The sequence below is a fragment of the Pimephales promelas genome, chromosome 11 (genome assembly GCF_988280905.1).
Source record: "Pimephales promelas chromosome 11, fPimPro1.hap1.1, whole genome shotgun sequence".
NCBI lineage: Eukaryota > Metazoa > Chordata > Actinopteri > Cypriniformes > Leuciscidae > Pimephales > Pimephales promelas.
Window position 1 is genome coordinate 12845649 of NC_142779.1, and position 21086 is coordinate 12866734.

The 21086-nt window shown below is 37.8% G+C and overlaps 1 protein-coding gene across 2 annotated transcripts; it reads left to right on the forward strand.

The window, feature by feature from the left end:
• The first annotated feature begins 1493 nt into the window (after nucleotides 1-1493).
• pcnx2 (pecanex 2) lies at nucleotides 1494-20493 on the forward strand. Of its 2 annotated transcripts, none has more exons than XM_039672945.2 (34): nucleotides 1494-1938; nucleotides 2393-2592; nucleotides 2771-2885; nucleotides 3118-3154; nucleotides 3736-4803; nucleotides 4876-5020; nucleotides 6323-6465; nucleotides 6582-6660; nucleotides 6749-6884; nucleotides 7294-7436; nucleotides 7516-7669; nucleotides 7756-7788; nucleotides 7890-8061; nucleotides 8153-8263; nucleotides 8376-8467; nucleotides 8611-8720; nucleotides 8823-8925; nucleotides 9557-9649; nucleotides 9741-9891; nucleotides 9971-10112; nucleotides 12113-12290; nucleotides 12484-12592; nucleotides 13048-13177; nucleotides 13605-13663; nucleotides 13836-14051; nucleotides 14127-14380; nucleotides 15426-15659; nucleotides 15868-15971; nucleotides 16514-16658; nucleotides 16743-16973; nucleotides 17814-18088; nucleotides 18189-18349; nucleotides 18568-18989; nucleotides 20150-20493. In XM_039672945.2, the coding sequence occupies exons 1-34, from the start codon at nucleotides 1786-1788 to the stop codon at nucleotides 20282-20284; spliced, it is 6033 nt and encodes a 2010-aa protein (XP_039528879.2). In that variant the 5' UTR covers nucleotides 1494-1785; the 3' UTR covers nucleotides 20285-20493. The 2 variants fall into 2 exon arrangements, with proteins under 2 accessions (XP_039528879.2, XP_039528878.2); XM_039672944.2 differs by having other exon boundaries at nucleotides 1495-1938; nucleotides 20147-20493.
• The last annotated feature ends 593 nt before the right edge of the window (nucleotides 20494-21086 follow it).

Here is a 21086-nt window from a genome sequence, read left to right on the forward strand (position 1 = left end):
TGACTATTAGAAAGGGAAAACGTACTATCTTGTGTCATAAACGCATCTGAGTCAATGAAGAAACTTCATTTCAGAATCCTGCGTGTGTGAGTAAAAATCCTGTGTGTGTGTGTGTGTGTGTGTGTGTATCTGTCTATCTGTCTATCTATCTATCTATCTATCTATCTATCTATCTATCTATCTATCTATCTATCTATCTATCTATCTATCTATCTATCTATCTATCTATCTATCTATCTATCTATCTATCTATCGTATATAAATATAATGATACACACACACACACACACACACACACACACACATGTTATAACAAATAAAGAGTTCCATTTGAAATTTTCTTATAATGAGAATTATCAAGCCTGTATATTAAAGTTCAGTAATTTCACTTAAATGGCAATAAAGGTTACCTATTAATTGCCATTTAAGTGAAATTACTTTACTTAAATATACAAGCTTGATAAAAATGATCATTCCAGCAGAAAACTTCAAACGGCACTAAGAGGCTTTTGCATCTGAACTCTTCAAATACTTTTATGTTAGATGTGATTAATCGGTTTGAAAGCATATATAGCTATATATATATATATATATATAGAGAGAGAGAGAGAGAGAGAGAGAGAGAGAGAGAGAGAGAGAGAGAGAGAGATACACACACACACACACACACACACACACACATATATATATATATATATATATATATATATATATATATATATACATATATACATATACATATACACACACACACAAAAAAGGATTATTAGGAGCACTGGTTCAATTTCTCAGTTGGTGCCAGACGGGCCGGTTTATTTCACAAAGAATCTTGCAATTTGCAAGAGCTCACCAAAATTGGACAATTGAAGACTGGAAAACTTTTGCCTGGTCTGATGAGTCTCGATTTCTGTTGAGACATTCAGATGGTGTCAGAATTAAACAGAATGAGAACATGGCTCCATCATGCCTTGTTACCACCGTGCAGGCTGGTGGAGGTGGTGTAATGGTGTGGGGGATGTTTTCTTGGGATACTTTGGATCCTTAGTGCCAATTGGGCATCGTTTAAATGCCACAGCATTGTTTCTGACGATGTCCATCCCATTATGGTCACCATGTACCCATCCTATGATGGCTATCATATACAGTATATATATATATATATATATATATATATATATATAGCTCCACATTCCTTTTTTGTATTTAAAAAAAAAAAAAAAAAAAACAATACTGCAGGCCCCGAAATGTGTACATTTAAGTCTGGTTCAAAAAGTCCTGTTGATGCTGCGGTGTTGTGTTAAAAAAAAACTTATTGAACATAATCTTTTAAACATTTTAGCTAGGCCTACTTAAAATGTTCTGCTGTTTATGTAAGTTCAAAATGCTCTCCCGCTTTCCTGGCTCCATCTCAGAACAGTTGATTTTCCACGGCTCTCGTCTTTTGACTGTATCCTCACACACACAGGGTGGGGGCGCATGACTCAGTGAGCAGAAGAGCATCGCTATGAATCAGTCCATGCCTCCCTCCTATCCGCTCATGTGAAGCAGGCGCAGAAGGATGCTGCTGCTGGGAGCCTTTCACCGCACAAAACCAATGCTTTTATGTTGGGAAATAGGGAGACAAGGCGTGGACGATGAAAAAGAAAAGTAAACGGTTTCAAGGAAGGATGTAGAGGCAGCTTCTGTAAATATGTAATCGCGCGTTGGGGCAGCGAGTCCAGGACGGCAGAGGTGTGAATTCGCAGCTTGCAGCATGATATATTTGTAGCGACCATTATTGAAAATATGGGCTCTCAAGTCGTGCAAACGCTACGCCAAGGAGTCTGGGCTTCACTGACCGGTGGATGGTATCATGATCCAGACCAGAATAAATTCAACAATTCATGTCACCTGTATTTATGGATGTTTTTGCTTATGCTTCCATTATCTCTTCATTTGGTGAGTGATACAATATCGCAGGCCGCCGATAATATTGTACAGCTGATATGAAGCTGATTGAATGCGTTAGCAGACGAAACATCACACGAAATATTGATCTAAATCAATGAAATGGATTTACGCGTTAAATGTTATTGACTATATGAATTTACGTGTTATGCTCCTCGTAGCTCCTTGCACTGTCGCATTTTTCTTCTGCATAGCTTCCTGTACAGGTTATTCACGAATGGCAGTCTGTGTTATAGCATTGTTGTGCATTTACAGTAGACAACAATATCAATAGGCCTATACAGGTTTTTTATTTCTAGTGGTCATGCAATTATTATTTATTCAGAAAAGACATCACAATGATGCAAATTTAATATTCTAAAAAGATATTTAACACTTGACTTATCTATCTGTCAATGTATCAATTGTTCCAGAGATGTCATGGCTCTAATGTATTTTCCCCCAGGCTCTTCCACCCACCACTACTACCCTCAGTATCTACTGCACCTCAGTGACAGTTTTCTTCATTGTCATTAAGATGGTAAATTATCGCCTCCATCTGATGTTCGATCAGGGCGACATTGTAGCCCAGAATAGTGTGCCCGACATAAGCAAAGGTGTAGACAAGAAAAGCAACGCGTCTGATTCCGGTCTTCCATCCCTAAGGTAAGATCCAAAATCAGTTGGATCAGTAGGCTATATTGATTTCAATATCATTTTACAATGTTATTTCCCCAAAGGTTTTGCCTACTCAAAGCTCATAAACTCTACTGCCAAAAGTTGTTGTTGTTTTTTTATATTTGTCATGTAACTAGGCTAAAGTCTGAATTGTTTTAATCCAAAGGAAGAGCAGCACAGTTCCTGACAGTGTTGCCACATCAGTATTGACCAAAAACAGACCAAGTCCAGTAATACAGGTCACAGTGAAACAGACTGAAACAGACCCTGGACTGATTGGAGTGAGTAATACTTTCAAGATTGGATCTATAATTAATTATACTTGGAAAAAATGTATTGTTGCAGAAAATGTTAAAGGTTATTAGTGTAACAGCAGCTTTTTGAATGCAGATCTTGCACAAATCTAGCTGTGAATATTGTTATGTATAATTTGTGTGTGTGTGTGTGTGTGTGTGTGTGTTTTAAATAACAATATCATTTTTGTTGGTTAACCTGCTATTCAAAACTGTGAAGGAGTGTCCAAAATCCGAGGAGCTGAAAAACATAGGGGGTATGTACCAGCTTTAATTATAGCACTGGCCTGGTTTCATTGCAGTGGAAGAGATCCTCACAAATGTTGGAACATGCTGTGCAGAAACACTACTGTAAGTTTCAGTCTCAGAGCCTAGCATATGAACTGAGGAATAACTTGACTACTCTCTATTGCCTCAGTCACACATCACACTGAGTGTGACATCAAGCCAGGACCTCTCAAAAAAAGCTATCAGACAGCTTTGGTTAAACACAGCTCATAGTGAGGGTCTCTGACTGCATCTAAAAACAGACATTTCAGAAGATTTTATTAAATGTAATTTTTTTACTTCATATAATTTTATAAAATAAAAAATAAAATAAGAAAAATTATGTAGCCTAATGTTGGTCAGCACTGGATTTTTTTTTTGTTGCGGGTTAAATAAGTATAATTACACCTTCTAATCAATTGTCAAGGAAGTAAAAAATGGTGTATCATGATTTTTGACATAAGCCAACAGGGTGCAGCATTTAATAGCTAATTCATTTAAAATATATCATAAGCCATTTGTCAATCTGACATTTTAAAGATGCTGTTTGCGTACTGACTGACATTTACAGGTCAGAGTGATGCTGTCTGTAATGAACGGTCTTGGCCAGATGTGGAGGAGAGACTCACCCCTGAGGATGTGTTCAGTCCCAACACTGACCAGTCTGCCCCACTCCTGCAGGGAGAGCAGATTCCTTCATCCCACAGAGACAAAGCTGACAATGATCTTCCTCCTTCCCCTGTGAATGAAGCGGACAATTTAGAGGAGAAAGACAAACCCCCCACTGACCCCAACAACAATAATACCTCTCTAGAAATCACACGAGATGCCGACGATGGAGAAAGACCTGAGGAGAACTATTGCTCGGATGAAATTGCTGTGGTGCTGGTTGATAACTCGAGTCCCTTGTCCCACCTGGACGAGAGTGATACAGTGAAGATCATTATCACAATGAGCTGTGACCCACAGACAGCTGCTGAGCTGGAAGAGTCTGTTAAACTGAGCATCTTAGAGTCAGCTCAGTCCCACCAGGGAGAATCCGACTGTCCTGTCAAAATTCCTGTCATCACCTTTGATTCGCCTCACGAACTGGAGGAACCCTCTGCCGATGATGAGAAAGAAGATACGCCGGTTTCAGAAGACAACTCGGTTCAGGAGAAGTCCGAGCATCAAGACAGTCTTCTTGCCAAAGAGACCATCAGTTCTGATTCTGCTCAGGAATGCAAAGAAATAGAGAGCAATGAGCACGAGATACCCAACCTGAGCCCCCAACTGACCAATAACAGCTCTTCAGGCATTGATGTCAACTCCCACCCTGATGAAAACGACCCTCCTGAGCTTAGACTGGATGCTGATGGATTCTTGCAAATTCCATCGGCATATTTGAGATGTACTCAGAGTGGAAGAACACACGCTAGGGGACTCAGTATCGACAGTGGACGAGATGCTGTCCTCATTAGCCATAGAGCTAAAGATAAACTCAGTACAATGACCTCCTCTAAATCTGACCTAGAAGCCAAGGAGGGACAGATACCCAATGAGTCCAACTTTGTTGAGTTTGTGTCTTTGCTGGAGTCTATCAACAACACCAGATTTGGGGGTGGAAATGAGGCTGAGGAGGAGAAGGAAGAGAGAAATGGTGAGTGTTGATTTATGCATGAGACTGCATTGAATATCTTTGCTTAAATTAATGGTCTAACTCTTTTTTTAGAGCAAAGCATGACAGCGGAGAATAACTCTGACGTGTCAGAATCCACAGGACAACAACAGGAGCGTCCAAATCCCCCAAACAGTCTGGCTACAGATACAATGAAAACTATTCCAGGGACTCTCATTCCTATCGTCTCTCCAGAAAGGTGGGTAAACTATAAATCTGAATATAAGCATGGTGTTTACATACACTATATAGACAACAGATTTAATCAAATAATTATAATGATTTTATATATATTTACACACACAAACACACAATACCATTCAAAAGTTTTGACCAATAATATTTTGTAGCCCTCAAACTGTATTCACTTTATAGCCCTTAATCCTGTAATTGTGGACAAATGTGGGCAGAAGACTCAGTTGTGATCCTAATTTTTATTTATTATAAATGTTATTTCACTGTCTTCGATAAAGTTTTGTTTATCCATTTATGGTGTTTTTTTTATTTTGGTGGTATTTTTGAATTTATTTACTTCAAAAAGTACCATATTTTCAATGTAAATTATGCTTATTTTTATGTTTTATTTTTAATTTTTTTTTAACTACTTTAAAATATCATTCCAATAAGTTTTTAGAGCTAAACCCTAAAGATGAAGTGACTTTGCTGTTACCTGGTGTGTTATTTGGCTTATTTTAGAATGCTCTAAATTACAGTTTTTCCCCATTCATTTCTATGGGTGCCCATTTTTGACACAGTTTTTTTTCACCCACTTAACATTGTAGAATTGAGTCAAAAAAAAATGTGTGTGTTCAGAAGGCAAACTTAGGAAAAGTAGCCAAGTCTTGTACTGCTCAGATCAAGGGAAGTATTTAAAAAAATAAAAAATAAATCAAAACTATTTTGCCCACATTTGTCCAGAATATGTTTTTTTTTTTTTTTTTAAGAAAATGTGTTTTATTTTGCAAGGATGCATTAAAGTATGGAGACCCTAAAGGAATATGGTGATGGGAAAAAAAAAAGTTTCTTGGGGAAACATAATTATTTTGCAGTTTTGCAGAGAATGCAAAAGCTTTTCAAGTGAATGCAAAAGCATTTACATATAATATAAAATATTAAAAGCAATAAAATATAACTAAAATATTTAGCAGTGCAACTGGTTTTAGCATTGATGATAATGAGAAATGAAATCTGAAGGGTCATGTGACACAGAAGAATGAAATAATGGCTAATGACAATTCAGCTTTGCTGAATAAATCACATAGGAATCATCATAGGAATAAATCACATTTTAAAATATACTGAAATCAATTATAAACTAAATGCAGCCTTGAAGAGCATAGGAGACTTCATTCAAAAACATAAAATCTTACAGACACCAAACATTTGAATGGCAGTTTGTGTGTACCCTCATGATAATCAAGAGTTATTAACACAGACTCATACTATACACATACCAAACTGAATTAACATTTTAGGGCACATTTTCTCCTTGTCTTCACAGTCCGCAGACAGACAAGGAGAGGGACCCTGATTATGATTCTCTCCCCTCACAAACGTCCCAGTCAGAGAGCTCTATGCTTCAGGTCATCTGCAGACCAGAGGCTACATGCAAAGAGGAGGCTTACACTTTTCACACTGTTCACAGTGAGTACAGTGGACAGACATAAATGATTGTTCTGCATTAAGTGCAATGTCATATATATGTAAGAGGACTAGTAGAGGAGCGTTTGTGATGCTTTTAACATGTTCAATATATACAGGAGAGAGACCTCGGAAACTGTACAATGAAAGAGCTCTAAACTTACCCCTTGGTGCCGAGCTCATCACCGGCAACATATGGTACTGCATCCTATTTCTCTTTTACAATCACAAAATGAAGTGAACACACAGTTGTTCTAGATTTATAATGTTACCATCTCTTCATTAGTGATCTCCTCTCCACGTCCTCTAACTCCGAGTGCCAGGACGGGTTGGTGGGAGGACCCTCTGAATGCCCATTCCAGCGACGCATCCTTCCAACTCGCCGACTCCGGCCCAGGAGAACCCATCCGGAAATCTTCCAGGTGTGGAATCCCTCTTTCCACACATTAAGCTTGCTCTCACAGAACAGATCAAACAAAACGCACACTGTAAAAAAATATTGTTGGTTTAACTTAAAAAATTAAATAACCTGGTTGCCTTAAAATTTTAAGCTCATTTAATAGAAAAATTGAGTTAATACAATGAAAGAGATTGATTTAATCACCAGAAACTCAAAATATTATGTTATCTGAACTACATAAATTATTTAAGTTGATTTGACAAAAGAAAAAATGTTGTGATTACAAATCATGAAAATATTTTTTTTACAATGCATAGAAAACATGATTGGTTTTAGTTAAAATATTGTATCTTGGAGGATAGTTGGCCCATAAATTAAATCCAGTCATCATTTACTCACCGTTTGAGGGCTTGGATATTTCTCATGCGCAGGAGGAGGACTCCTTAGATGAATCATCCGAGACATCAACCCAAGAGAAACCCTCAAGAAAGCTGTACTACAAATTAAAAGTTTTTCCTGGGAAATGGGTGAACATATTGTATGATCGGCTAACCTTGCTGGCATTATTTGACAGGTGAGTGTGACAATGAAGGTTGTAGACATTGCAGTGCTATTTAAAAACCATAAGCACAGAAAGATAATTGTTTTTGCAGGAACAAGGATATGGCTGAGAACATGGTGGCTGTATTCTTAGCTGTCTTGGTGGCTTTTCTGGGGTTTGTGCTCCTGAACGAGGGCTGCTTCAAAGACATCTGGGTCTTTCAGTTCTGCCTGGTGATTGCTAGCTGTCAGTATTCCTTACTGAAGGTACCACATTCCTCATTTAATAGCCCGTCTTTGCTGAAAATGAATCTACTGCTAGACCGCCTGCTAAAGCATCTTGTGTTTTATAGAGTGTTCAGCCAGATGCAGCTTCACCTACTCATGTGAGTTTTACTGGAGAAGCATTCAAGAAAATTTCTTGTCATGATTGTGTTTAACTACAGGATGAAAAAAACTTTTCTTAAAAAAAATATTTTTTTAACAGGGCCATAATCAAATTGTCATCTACAGTCGTGCTGCATATTTCTGTATGTTCTGTGGCCTTATTTGGATTTTGGAGATAGTGTTGAGAAGGCCAGACCTCCCTGTGTCCACCGTCTATGGCATCACAATAGTAACATCAGACACACTTCAGTACGTGCAGGACATTTTAGTCGGTAAGTTGAAAAGTATGCTTTAAACATTAGAAATGGAAATCGTTGCATTGTAATTTTAAATTTGATGGATGTGTTGATCTGATCTTTTCAGGGTTTACATACTGCTTTCCGGTAACGTTTCTTCTGGGCCTTTTTCCGCAAGTCAACACCTTTTTTATATACTTTTTAGAACAAATCGACATGCACTTTTTTGGAGGTACAGGTCAGTATTCATGATAAATTATAGTTTTTTTTCCCCTCCTCAAAATGCAGACAATTATAAATGACTAAAGGTCAGTTGGAGGAAACTAATGTTTCCCCTTTTTTCTGCTTAGCTGCAACTGGACTCCCATCTGCAGTGTACTGTATAGTACGGAGTCTGATAGCGCTGGCTTTACTCTACGGATTCTGTCTTGGCGCTTTGAAGGTATGATCTGCATTTAATCTACTGGAATAAAAGGGTGCAGTATACTCTAAAAAAATAGTAGATCATCAGTAAAAGATATACTTAATTTTTTGAATGCAATACGAGATTACAAGTTTGTGATGGCATTGGCATCTTCTGTGTAGGAGCCTTGGGATGAACAGCATATTCCAGCACTTTTCTCTGGTTTCTGTGCCCTGCTAGTGGTCCTGTCCTATCATCTTAGTCGACAAAGCAGTGATCCATCTGTGTTATTGTAAGAACACTGTGCACTTTCCACAGATCATTTGGTTAAGAACATTTTGAACTTCTGTCATAGTTTGGACTAAAAAACATGTTTGTTTGTCTTTGATATTAGCTCATTGATAAAGTCCAAGCTGATGCCATCACTTGGACATGGTGAAGAGGAGGAGGATGAGGAGAGCATAGACCCTCTTCCTGAGAAACTCAAAGGCTCAGTGGTGAGTGCCTTTGATTTATTTAGTGAATATTCAAAAACGCTTTCATTTCACTTGGGAATACACAATAATAATCAGATGTACTCTACCATATAGATTTTTAAATGCTTTTTAAAGAAGATCTTTATGTCTCTCATTTATCTAATTAAAAAAACAGTAAAATTTTGAAATATTATTACAATTTAAAATAACTTATTCTGTTTTATTATATTTAAAAATGTCATTTATTCCCGTGATGGCATTACTCCAATCTTCAGTGTCACATGATCCTTCAGAAATCCTTCTAAAATGCTGATTTGCTGCTCAAGAAATATTTTTTTATTATTATCCAGTATTATGTTATAAAAGAAACCGTGATAAAAAAAATGTTCAGGATTTTTTGATGAATAAAAAGTTCAAAAGAACAGAAGCATTTATTGTGAAATAGAAATCTTTTGAAACATTAAAAATGTACTTACTGTCATTTGTTATCAATTTAATGCATTCTTGATGAAAAGTATTAATTTCTTCAAAAAATTATAAAATCTTACTGACTGTCACAAACCTTTCAACAGTAGTGTAGTATTTGCATCTAAGGATCCATGTATCAATCTTAATTTATTACTTCAAATATATGCATAATTTTATGTTGCAGAAAGAGATTTTACTGTCAGATCTGGTTATCTGTATCCTCGCCTCAGTTTTGACCTTTGCTATTACTGCCAGCACGGTTTTCCTGTCTCTAAGGGTGAGTTTCTCTTGCTTTTAAACATCATAGAGAGACAAGAGTCAATGATTCAGCCTACATGTCAATTAACACTTGTTTTTGTCACATACAGCCATTTGTGTCCATAGTGCTGTATGCATTAGCAGCCACTGTGGGCTTTGTCACCCACTATCTCATCCCTCAGTTACGGAAACACCATCCCTGGCTGTGGATCTCTCATCCTGTGCTGAAGAGTAAGGAATACTCACAGTTCGAACCCAGAGGTAGGTTAACTGCACATCTGTCACGTCTACTGTCATTGGCGTTCATATGAATATTAATGTTAGTATACTATCTTTTTAGAGGATGCTCACTTGATGTGGTTCGAGCGCCTCTATGTGGGGCTGTTGACTTTTGAGAAGTATATTGTCTACCCAGCCATTGTCCTCAGTGCACTTACCAACGATGGCTTCGCCCTCAGCCATCGTAAGAAACTAGGAATACAGTAAGTATCCTTCCCCTAATTCTTATTGGCAATTCAATGCAGATATTAAAAAATATTGTAAATGTTTTACTCTTCAGTTAATCCCATAATTTTTATTTTAAAGGTCCCCTGACATGGGATTATTTTATTATTTTATAATGTTTCCTGGGTTGCCCTTATAATGTTTTTTAGATCAAAAATAGTCATAATTTAGAAATAAAAGGCATTTTTCCTAGCCTGATTTTAGCCTCTGATTTGAACGCTCTGTTTGAAGGGGCGTGTCTGCTGTGGGATTCAGTGGAACCGCCCACTGCTGTGATTGGCTGACATGCTTGCAAATGAAATAGCTACGTATTACATGCGAAACTCTCTCGAATACTTTTACTACAGCTATTATACGTTTTTACTATTACAGCTATTGAGATTAACGAATCGTGAGTTAACGGAAAGTAACGGAAAAATTAACGAAAGTTCTTAAAGTATTTAGATCTATTCCAAGTTCGTTTGCAAGCCATGATATCTCTCAAGGAAAAACTCAATCCGCGCTCGCATGTTCATAAATGGTAAAAAATGGACTGCATGTATCGTACTTCATAGCTCATTTTCTCATGGACAAGCTTTAAACTAAACATTATGCTTTTAAATGTAAGTCTCTTCTGGTCACCAAGACTATATTTACAATAAAAACAGTAAAATATTATTACAATTTAAACAAATCCTGTGATGGCCAAAGCTGAATTTTCAGCATCATTACTCCAGTCTTCAGTGTCACATGATCCTTCAGAAGTCATTCTTATATACTGTTTTGGTTCTCATGAAACATTCTTATTGTCAATGTTGAAAACAGTTGTGCTGCTAAAAGTGTAACTGTGGTGGTGGTGTCTGTAATGTAAACAAGCGGAGTGTAACTTATATTAAAGGGATAGTTCACTTTGAAATGAATTTTTGGTATGTTTTAGCTCACCTCAAGGGCATCCATGATGTAAGTGTCTTTGTTTCCACAGTAGTTTCAATGTTGATACCACCTTAAAGAGCATGCACAGAGAAGTCCAAATTAAACATGATTTAATGATTCGTAAATGTAAGTACACATTGATGGCCCGAGACACGAAACGAGCGGTTTGTGTGAGAAAATGAACAGTATTTATATAGTTTTCACCTCTTGTAACCACAGCCACGTCCAAGTGATCCAAGGGCGCGGGCATTGAAGGATAGTTCTTTGTTTCCGCAGTAGTTTCAATTTTGAATTTTGAATATGTCCGCGCTAATTTGGCGCGGTTTGACCTAAAAATATCAAAATTGAAACTACTGTGGAAACAAAGACACCTACATCTTGGATGCCCCTAAGATCAGCTAAAACATACAAAAAATTCATTTCAAAGTGAACTATCCCTTTAAAGCAAATTCGGGCAGTCCAGTAGATGCTGCGTTGCTAACATTGGCTATTACATTACTAGCCTAACATGATAATTCATACCACAGCAACACTGCAAAATTAAAGACAGACAAACAGATCCAACTAAAATCATGTATTATTGAGTCAGCACAGCAGTTATATACAAACAATAAGGAAAGCTTCAATACTTAAGGTTGTTGCAGTATACCAGCTCACCAATCTGGCTTTCTTCCTCTGGTATGTGCACGCACCCTGTAATGTTTGTAAACAGGACACCTGTATATCACTTGATCCTTCAGAAATTCTGAAGGATCAAGTGACACTGAAGACTGGAGTACTGGCTGCTGAAAATTCATATACTGGTAAATAAATTCACTTTAAAATATAGTTCAATAAAAAAGTAGTAATAGTATAGTTTGATTGTTTAATTGTGTATGAAACACTATAATTGTGTTCTGTATATATACACACACATAGAAGCAGTATTGGTAGAGTACTTACAACACATTTTTCTGCTCATTGTGGTGGTTTTAGCAGAAGTTATGTCAGAGCCTCCTGATTTCTGTTTTCTGTGCTTGGCTGTGTGCTGCCTCTGCACCTGAGTGGTGTCTGTGTCTCGCTCCAGCTGTGATGTCTTGTTGATGACAGTTGCTGGGATGAAGCTTCTTCGTGCCTCCTTCTGCAATCCCAGCTACCAGTTCCTCACACTCATCTTCACCATCATCTTCTTTGAGTTTGACTGCAGCCGTGCCTCTGAAACATTCCTGCTCAACTTCTTCCTCATGTCCATCATCTTCAACAAGGTCAGTCCTATATCAGTTGAAACACTCATCATTCCCTGCTCTTTGTTTCATTTTTCAACTTAGATAAAAATGACATGTCAATATCGTGCCGAGCTATCGTCTGAAATAGCTCTGACAGTATTTGGTAACTAGTCCAAAAATAACTGCCTTTGTTGTCTTGCTGTCTTACAACAGCTCTTTGTTTTGTCCACAGCTTTGGGATCTTCTCCACAAGCTGCACTTCATTCTGGTGTATATCGCCCCCTGGCAGATAGCATGGGGTAGTGCATTTCATGCATTTGCACAACCTTTTGCTGTACCTCATATCCTTACAATCTGTCCATCTTGAGTGTGTATATTGGTAGTACAGACCTTGTACTATGTTTACTCCCAATTTTAATCTGATCAAGTAAACGTAAAACATGCCCTCAAAATATAACAATCCCCTTGCGAGGGTATTTTTAAAGATACTAAAAAAAGCGAGACACTTTTTTAAAAAATACTATAGGGCTTATATTTTTATATATTAGTATATATTATTTCTATTACGTTTACAACTTTTTTTTGGTCAACAGAATAGTTTATGAGTAATCTCAGGATTTTGAGCCAGCTCTTAATGTCAAATTCGGTTAAATGTAATTTCTTTACTTTTTCTTAGGACACTCGCATGAAAAGAAATGGCTTATAGCACCTTTAAAGAACTATTGCAATACGATTAAGCATCATATCGTCAAATGCAGTGCAAATATTTCGTTTTTTCCTTGACGGAGCTGCTCAGACTCTGCCATGCTCCTGCTGCAGACGTTAATCACGACGCTCTTCTACACACCACTCAGCCCTTTCCTCGGGAGCGCTATTTTTATCACCTCTTATCCACGGCCTGTGAAGTTCTGGGAAAGGAACTACAAGTGAGTTGTCTGTTTTTTCCACAAGTACATGAAACATGCATGTAGCTTTAGAGTGGCGTAATGCATTGTCAGCCAACTACATACTTGACTGCAGGTCTTGAAAGAACAAATGCATATTTATTAATCGGAAAACGGCTGTTGATGTAAGACGTGTTTGACATTGTTTCCATTGGTACTTGTCTTGTTTCCATTGGGACAAAGTTCCTTTATGGTTGAAGTCCAACAGCCTGTAGTAGCAGAGAGAAAGCCACACAATGCTGAATTATTGATGTAGATTCCAACCACAAATGTGATGACACAGAATGTTTCTGTTGTTGATATTAAACATGAAGGGTGGCACAGGCATCGGATTAAATGGTTTTTTTTTTTTTTTTACATGACTGTGAATTTCACTTCATGCGCATTTGATTTGATTTGACATTTTCAGCACCAAACGAATTGACAATTCCAACAGCCGACTGGTGTCTCAGGTTGACAAAGAGACTGGTAAATACTGTCTTTATCTATTCATAACCTTACACTTAATAAAAAATGTTTCAAAAATGCATGAAGCTTCAGTTTGACTGTTTTAAAGAGTATAAAACTTATTTTTAAGTATGTCAGACATTGTCTACCTCTTACATTTTTAAATAAAAGAGATTATATGCTCACCATGTAGGCTGCGATGACAACAACCTCAACTCAATTTTCTATGAGTACCTGACGCGCTCCTTGCAGCATTCTTTATGTGGAGACCTGATGTTGGGCCGCTGGGGGAATTATTGCGCAGGAGATTGCTTCATCCTGGCTTCTGACTACCTGAATGCACTCGTTCACCTCATTGAGGTCGGCAACGGTCTGGTCACCTTTCAGCTACGAGGCCTGGAGTTCAGGGGTAAGTGGTTTTAATATTATATTGTCATGTTGTTGTAAATGTTCCCTCTCCTCACTGGCCGCCTAATTTCCTCAGGTACTTACTGTCAGCAGCGGGAGGTGGAGGCCATCACAGAAGGTGTAGAGGAGGATGATTCTTGCTGCTGCTGTGAGCCGGGTCATTTGCCACATGTGCTGTCCTGCAATGCTGCTTTCAATCTACGTTGGCTGGCCTGGGAGGTGACCACTACCAAGTATCTGTTGGAGGGCTACAGCATTAGCGAAAACAACGCTGCCACCATGCTGCAAGTTTATGACTTGCGCAAGCTGCTCATCACTTACTACCTTAAGGTACCAGCAACACTATTATGTGACCTTTGAAAGAAAAAGTTGTAATAGTTCTATACAGTTCTAGTTCACATTTCTCTTAACTCTGTTTAACTAATGGTTTAACTAATAGTTCTTTTTGTACAATTTGAAAAAAATATATATTTGAAAGAAAAGAAAAAAGTCATTTTTTAAACCAATTCTTGCATAAGGAGTTACTTTTTAAATAAGTTTTAGAGCTATGAATACCATGTAATAACTTGTTGACATAAACAAAAAGTTCATTAAGAGTTGGTAAAACTATCCATTTGAATTGAGCGGTTTAGTCCAAAGTTTCTGAAGAGACGCCGGATTTATATTTCGAACGGATTGAATTTAGGCTTTTTTATTCACATATAATTTAAACATTCATTTACTCTCACATCAGCTGTCGTAAACCAACGTGTGAGAACCAATGAGGTTGATTCTCGTGTCACGTAACACATTTGAGCTTCCACAAGAACCATTGAAATTTTGTTCGCTGATCAATGTTTTTGTGATTATTATACAGCTCTGTGGAATATACTTGATTCTGATTGGTCAATCGCGCCATGCAGCGGCATGTTACTCCACTATAACAACCGCTGAAGACAGATAACAAAGGCTCATCCGGGTTACTTAAGTCAGCAGCGTTATACGCTTGCTAGAAACGTTTTTTCTTTATGGAAGTTTTGCAATTTTGCAAACGGGCAAAAAAGTATTCGAGAGAGTTTCACATGTAATACATGTCAGCCAATCACAGCAGTGGGTGGTTCCACTGAATCCCACAGCAGACACGTTCAAATCAGAGGCTAAAATCAGGCTACAAAAAAATGCCTTTTATTTCTAAATTATGACTATTTTTGATCTAAAACACAGACTAACATTATAAAGGCAACCCAGGAAACATTATAAAATAATAAAATATCCCCATGTCATGGACCTTTAAATTTCATATGCTACATTTCCTCAAAGAAGAAATAGGTTTATTTTTTGATAGTGACATTGACGACACTCACATCTCTGTATTTTCAATTACTTCTATTTTTAGAGTATCATCTACTACCTGGTGATCAACCCCAAGCTGCAGATATGGATAAAAGACCAGTCCACGCAGGAAGTCCTTCAGTCTTACACGAAATGGCATCACATTGAGAAGGATCCGGCTGTGTTCAGCATGAAGATTGATGAAGACTATGTCCACTGTCTGCAGGGGGTCACCAGAGCCAGCTACTGTAACGTCTACCTGGAGTGGATTCAATACTGTGCCAACAAGCTGGAGGAGGTGAGGGGACACAAATGGCATTCATTAGAGTGAATGAAAGCTGATACACTAAAGGACGTAAAAAACAGTGTCTGGCTGATTTTAAAATGGTGCATAAACTTGCGACGTACCTTTGGTAGGACGGTTGAATTCTTCTTTGCATTTCCACAATGTTAAGGTGATCTAAACTTGCACCTTATAGCTAAAGTTTAGTTTTTTTTGTTCTCAGCCAGTGGACAGCGATGAAGATTCCCCCTTGGTTACTCTGTGTTTTGCTCTGTCTGTGGTTGGACGGAGATCCCTCAGCACAGCAGCACATAACAGATCCAACAGGTACACTTCCAACATTAGCGATGTGCACTTATATACTCGAAGGTTAAATACTTGATAAAAGATAATAGTTTGTTTGATGGATGCCAATCAGAATCAATAATACCAAATAAAATGTGTACTGCCATAATAAGGGCTGGTTCACACAGAATGCTGTTTTGCTTTGAAAAACGCAAGACTTTTATTTTTATTTTAACTTGAGTGCCACGTTTATGTCGGTCTAGCACGATTATTTAGGAAAACAATGCAGTGCAGTGGAATGGAATGGAAAAACACGATCTCTGTGAGCGATTTTACGTTTTAAAGTCGGCATAAAATGGAAGTTGCGAACGTCTTTTTTTCCCCATTGTGATGTACAGTATATCCGACTGAAACGTTTTTTCAAACAACAAAAAAAAGTAGGACGGGCATTATTTTCTGTCCGGGAATTGGGAGAATTGTTATAGTTTGTGAGTGACAGGTTGTCCCCGCCCTCACGCCAGTAAACGTGGGAAAAAACGAATCGTTAATTGATTTCATGGCAACTTTAATGGTTTCCTCCACAGTCTGGAGTCATTCCTCTATGGCTTCAACACGCTGTTCAAAGGTGACTTCCGCATTGCTGCTAAGGATGAATGGGTCTTTGCTGACATGGACCTGCTGCAGACGGTTGTGGCCCCAGCCGTGAGAATGAGTCTGAAGCTCCACCAGGTGAAATCATTGGACAATGTTTGCACAACATGATGGACTATTCACAGCCTTTTGGTATAATTTCAATAATGTCATGTTTTACAGGACCACTTCACGAGTTTGGAGGAGACTGAGGAGCCTGCCGTGCTTTACGAGGCCATAACCAACTACATAACCAGTCTAGTGATCTGTCATGAGAGCGACCCCGCCTGGCGAAAAGCAGTACTGTCCAGCCAAGACACACTTCTCACGCTTCGTCATATGGTGGATGAAGGCGCAGATGAGTATAAGATCATCATGCTCTACAAACGACATCTCAGCTTCAAAGTTATAAAGGCAAGAGAGCAAAAACTAAATAGCTAAGTTTTATTTTCTACACTTTTTTTTGTTTGTAGTGTAGTTTTAGTTTGTATGTTTATAATGTTTTAAAGGAGTAGTTCACATTTTTTTCAAAAAAAAACTTTTGCTGATAATTTACTCACCCCCATGTCATCCAAAATATCCATGTCATTCTTTCTTCAGTCGAAAAGAAATTAAGGTTTTTGATGAAAACATTCCAGGATTTTTCTCCATATAATGGACTTCAATGGGAACCAAAAGGTTCAAGGTCCAAAAGACAGTTTCAGTGCAAACTGCAAACTGTTCAAAGGGTGACTCTCCTGTTCGAACTCATTCATCAAAATGAACAAATATTTTCCCGAGTCAACTCGTTCATTTCGTTCGTTGAGTGAACCAAATGACACGAGAAAAGATTCGTTCATTTTGATAAACGAGTTCGAACAGGAGAGTCACGAACGTGCATCACAGAACAGAGCAAGGCGATCATTTGAGCTTATAAAACTTAAACTTTATTTTTTTTAAATGAGCGATCGTTTCACTTGATAAGACTCTTATTCATCGTCTGAAATTGTTTAAAGCCCTTTGAACAGTTTGCAGTTTGCACTGAAACTGTCTTTTGGACCTTGAACCGTTTGGTTCCCATTGAAGTCCATTATATGGAGAAAAATCCTGGAATGTTTTCATCAAAAACCTTAATTTCTTTTCAACTGAAGAAAGAATGACATGGATATCTTGGATGACATGGGGGTGAGTAAATGATCAGCAAACGTTTTTTAAAAGTGAACTACTCCTTTAAGACTGATTGTTATTCATTTATCTCATCACCTTTCCATTCAGATGAATAAAGAATGTGTGCGAGGGCTGTGGGCAGGTCAGCAGCAAGAGCTCGTCTTCCTCCGGAACCGCAATCCTGAACGCGGAAGCATCCAGAACTCAAAGCAGGCTCTGCGAAACATGATCAACTCCTCCTGTGACCAGCCCCTGGGTTACCCCATGTTTGTGTCTCCACTCACCACCTCCTATATGGGAACTCACAAGCAGATCAGGAACATATGGGGCGGCCCTCTCAGTTTGGACAGCATTCGCACCTGGCTGCTCTCCAGGTTGTTTCGGTATGTATAAGGCATTAACAGGCTCTTTTTCTGTTTCTATTCTATAATTGTATTATTATAAAAAAAAAATTAAAAAAAAAACATTTCTTGCATTTTCTAGGGTGAGGAAAGATAACCTTACCAGCTGTAACAGTGGCATGAACATGGAGGATGTGGATTGTGCAGGTTCCTCCTTAAGTCAAAATCATAACTCCGCCACATCCCAGAGCCTAAGCCTATATCATGGCCGTCCTCGCAGCTCCCATTCTAGAAACCACGGAGGTCAGAACAAACCACGGACACTATACATTTCTGTACAATTTGTTGTCCTAAAGCCTAGAAAAAAAAGACATAAAAACTTAAATAAAAAAACAATTTGGTTTACTTTCACCTAAATTAAAAAATTACTTTCAAGTTCAGCATTTTATCATCTTGAAATGAATGTTTCCCAAAAACGTACATTCTTCTGTCTGTGCTGACAGTCTCCTTTTTCCCTGCAGCTCACCGGGAGTATCGCAGTCGCTCAGTGCAACCTCATGCCCAGCGCCCCCCCGTCACCAGCCGATCGGGCCCCATCCTAGACAGCCAGCACGGCTCGGGATCTGGAGGCCCAGGACTTGTGCAGTGCCTGTCCAACAGCCAGCTGTCTTTCAACACTTCCTCCATTGCCTCCGTCTTTTCCCAGGTGCCTCGTTTGTCCACAACAGGGCCTCTGGCTTCAGCTGCGGGTCCCCATCGCTCCAGTCAAGTGTCTTCCTCCAGCTCCACGCTGAGCCTGCTCTTCGGCAAGCGCAGCTTCTCCAGCGGCTTGGTCATCTCAGGCCTCTCTGCAGCTGAGGGGGGAAACACCAGCGATACGCAGTCCTCAAGCTCTGTCAACATCGCCCTGGGACCGTCCTGTCGCTCCAGTCGCGCAACACAGGTGAGGGGACGTCTTTTCAGATTTTTTTAAAAGCATTTTCAAGAAAAGAAAAAAAAAAAGCTTGCCAGATTTTTATCATCAGAATTGCCTTCTGATGATAAAAAGCAGATCTTGTCCATTTTCACCACATGCTAATTCCCTATTTTTGTCATTAATCTACACTTACAAAGCAGAGGCTTATAACCTTTAAAGTTTAAACATCTCACATTTATTTGACTTAAATAGAATATTTAGAATATTAGAATAATATTCTATATTATTATTTATATATCTTAAAATATTTAAATAATGCTTCACACTATTATATTTAAACTTCAGAAAATAATTTATTCTATGTTCTGTTTGATTATATTCATTTGCTGTGTTGTTGTTTAATTTCTTTGCCTTATTTAACTATGAAAATGTATTTAACCTTAATATGCGTTTATATATAAATTAATTCATTTTGGTGCCTTAATTTGTTATTATACGCCACCATTCAAAAGTTTGGGGTCAATAAGAATTTAAAAAAAAAAAGAAGAAATTAATACCTGTATTCAGCAAGGAAGCATTAAATTGTTAAAAGTGACAGTACAGACATTTCTAATATTACAAAAGATTATAATTTCAAAATGCTGCTCTTTTGAACTTTCCATTCAAAGAATCCTGAAAAATAATACTAATAATAACTATTAATAATTCTAATAATAAGAAATTATTCTTGAGCACCAAATCAGCATATTAAAATTATTTTTGAAGGAAAGTGACACTGAAGACTGGATTAATGATGAAGTTTTAGCTTTGTCTTCACATAAACTATAAAATGTCCTCCATTTAAACTATCGGTATAATAAAATTGAAATTTAAACCAACTTACCAACTTTTAAACGGTAGTGTATAACTTCACAAGTTCTGGAGAAAATTCTAGTTTCCACACTGGTAAAGGTTAGACGTGCTGTTGAGAAAAAAGTGTTTTCTTTAGTAGGTTTTCAAATCTTTTATTTAATCAATGCATTGTATGTGTTAATTCTGGACCCAGAATGCACCTAATCATCCTAAAATCCTGTATCTTTGTATTATAAATAAGCTTCCCAATGATTTTGAGTCTTACAGATTTGAATCTAGCCTCAAGTTATTGCAGAAAACATGCATTTTTTTAGCTCGTCCTTTCTTTTCAGCAGTGGACATCGGAGGCGTACGAGAGCATAGATGCCACCTCCACCATTGCCACAGAACCCAAGATCCACAGCACAGACAAGAGCCAAGACGACTCGACTTCAGCCTTCCATGACGCTCCGGAGCAGAAGACCATATGAGACCACAATCACCTAATGCCTCAGCCCAGCATGATCTCCTGAGCTCAAGTAATGTACATTACAGTAAAACAAAACATCTGCCATGTGTAGAAAATCTAAGTATCCTATTTAAGGGAAAAGAACCGCTCTTCCAAAAAAAAAAAAAAGATATAATAATAATAAAGAAAAAAAGTGTTAATGAGAGTGAACAGAAGCTTGTTACTCTCTATCTATGAGATTAAACAATGAATGGAATTTGGTGACTATAAGAATTTATGTTTGGGCCTTGAGTGCACGCACTTCATGAACACCATCAGTCACAGCGGTGATTATTTTTATAGACTTGCAAAATAAGAACTCTTCAAGATCACATGACTAAAGAAGGTGTCAGGAATGATTGCATATAGATTTCTTGCACACTGCTGTTTTGAAATGTGTTGTGATCCAGATGTGTCATTGTTTTATATTAACATTAAAGCACTATTAACAAGGTGCTGGTTACTGGTGCATTATAAAAGCAGTGACAAGAAAATGTAATTTCTGTAAATCTACTATAAACGATTAAAAGTTGCCATATTCACTCTTTGGCACATATTGTGTATACACCTTTTTGCTCTAATATTTTACCATTAGTAAGATGATTAATTGTCCCTTGGAAAATGGTTGTAAACCAACCTTTACATCTCTGAGTATGGCAAGCACAATCTAAGAGATAAAGAGTGTGTACTTTATAAAGAAATTCCTCCAAGAACTAAAACGAGTTTCATGGATCTGGAACTATACAGTAGTTGCCAAAAACAGAATGTTGTGCGTTTCTTTTTTT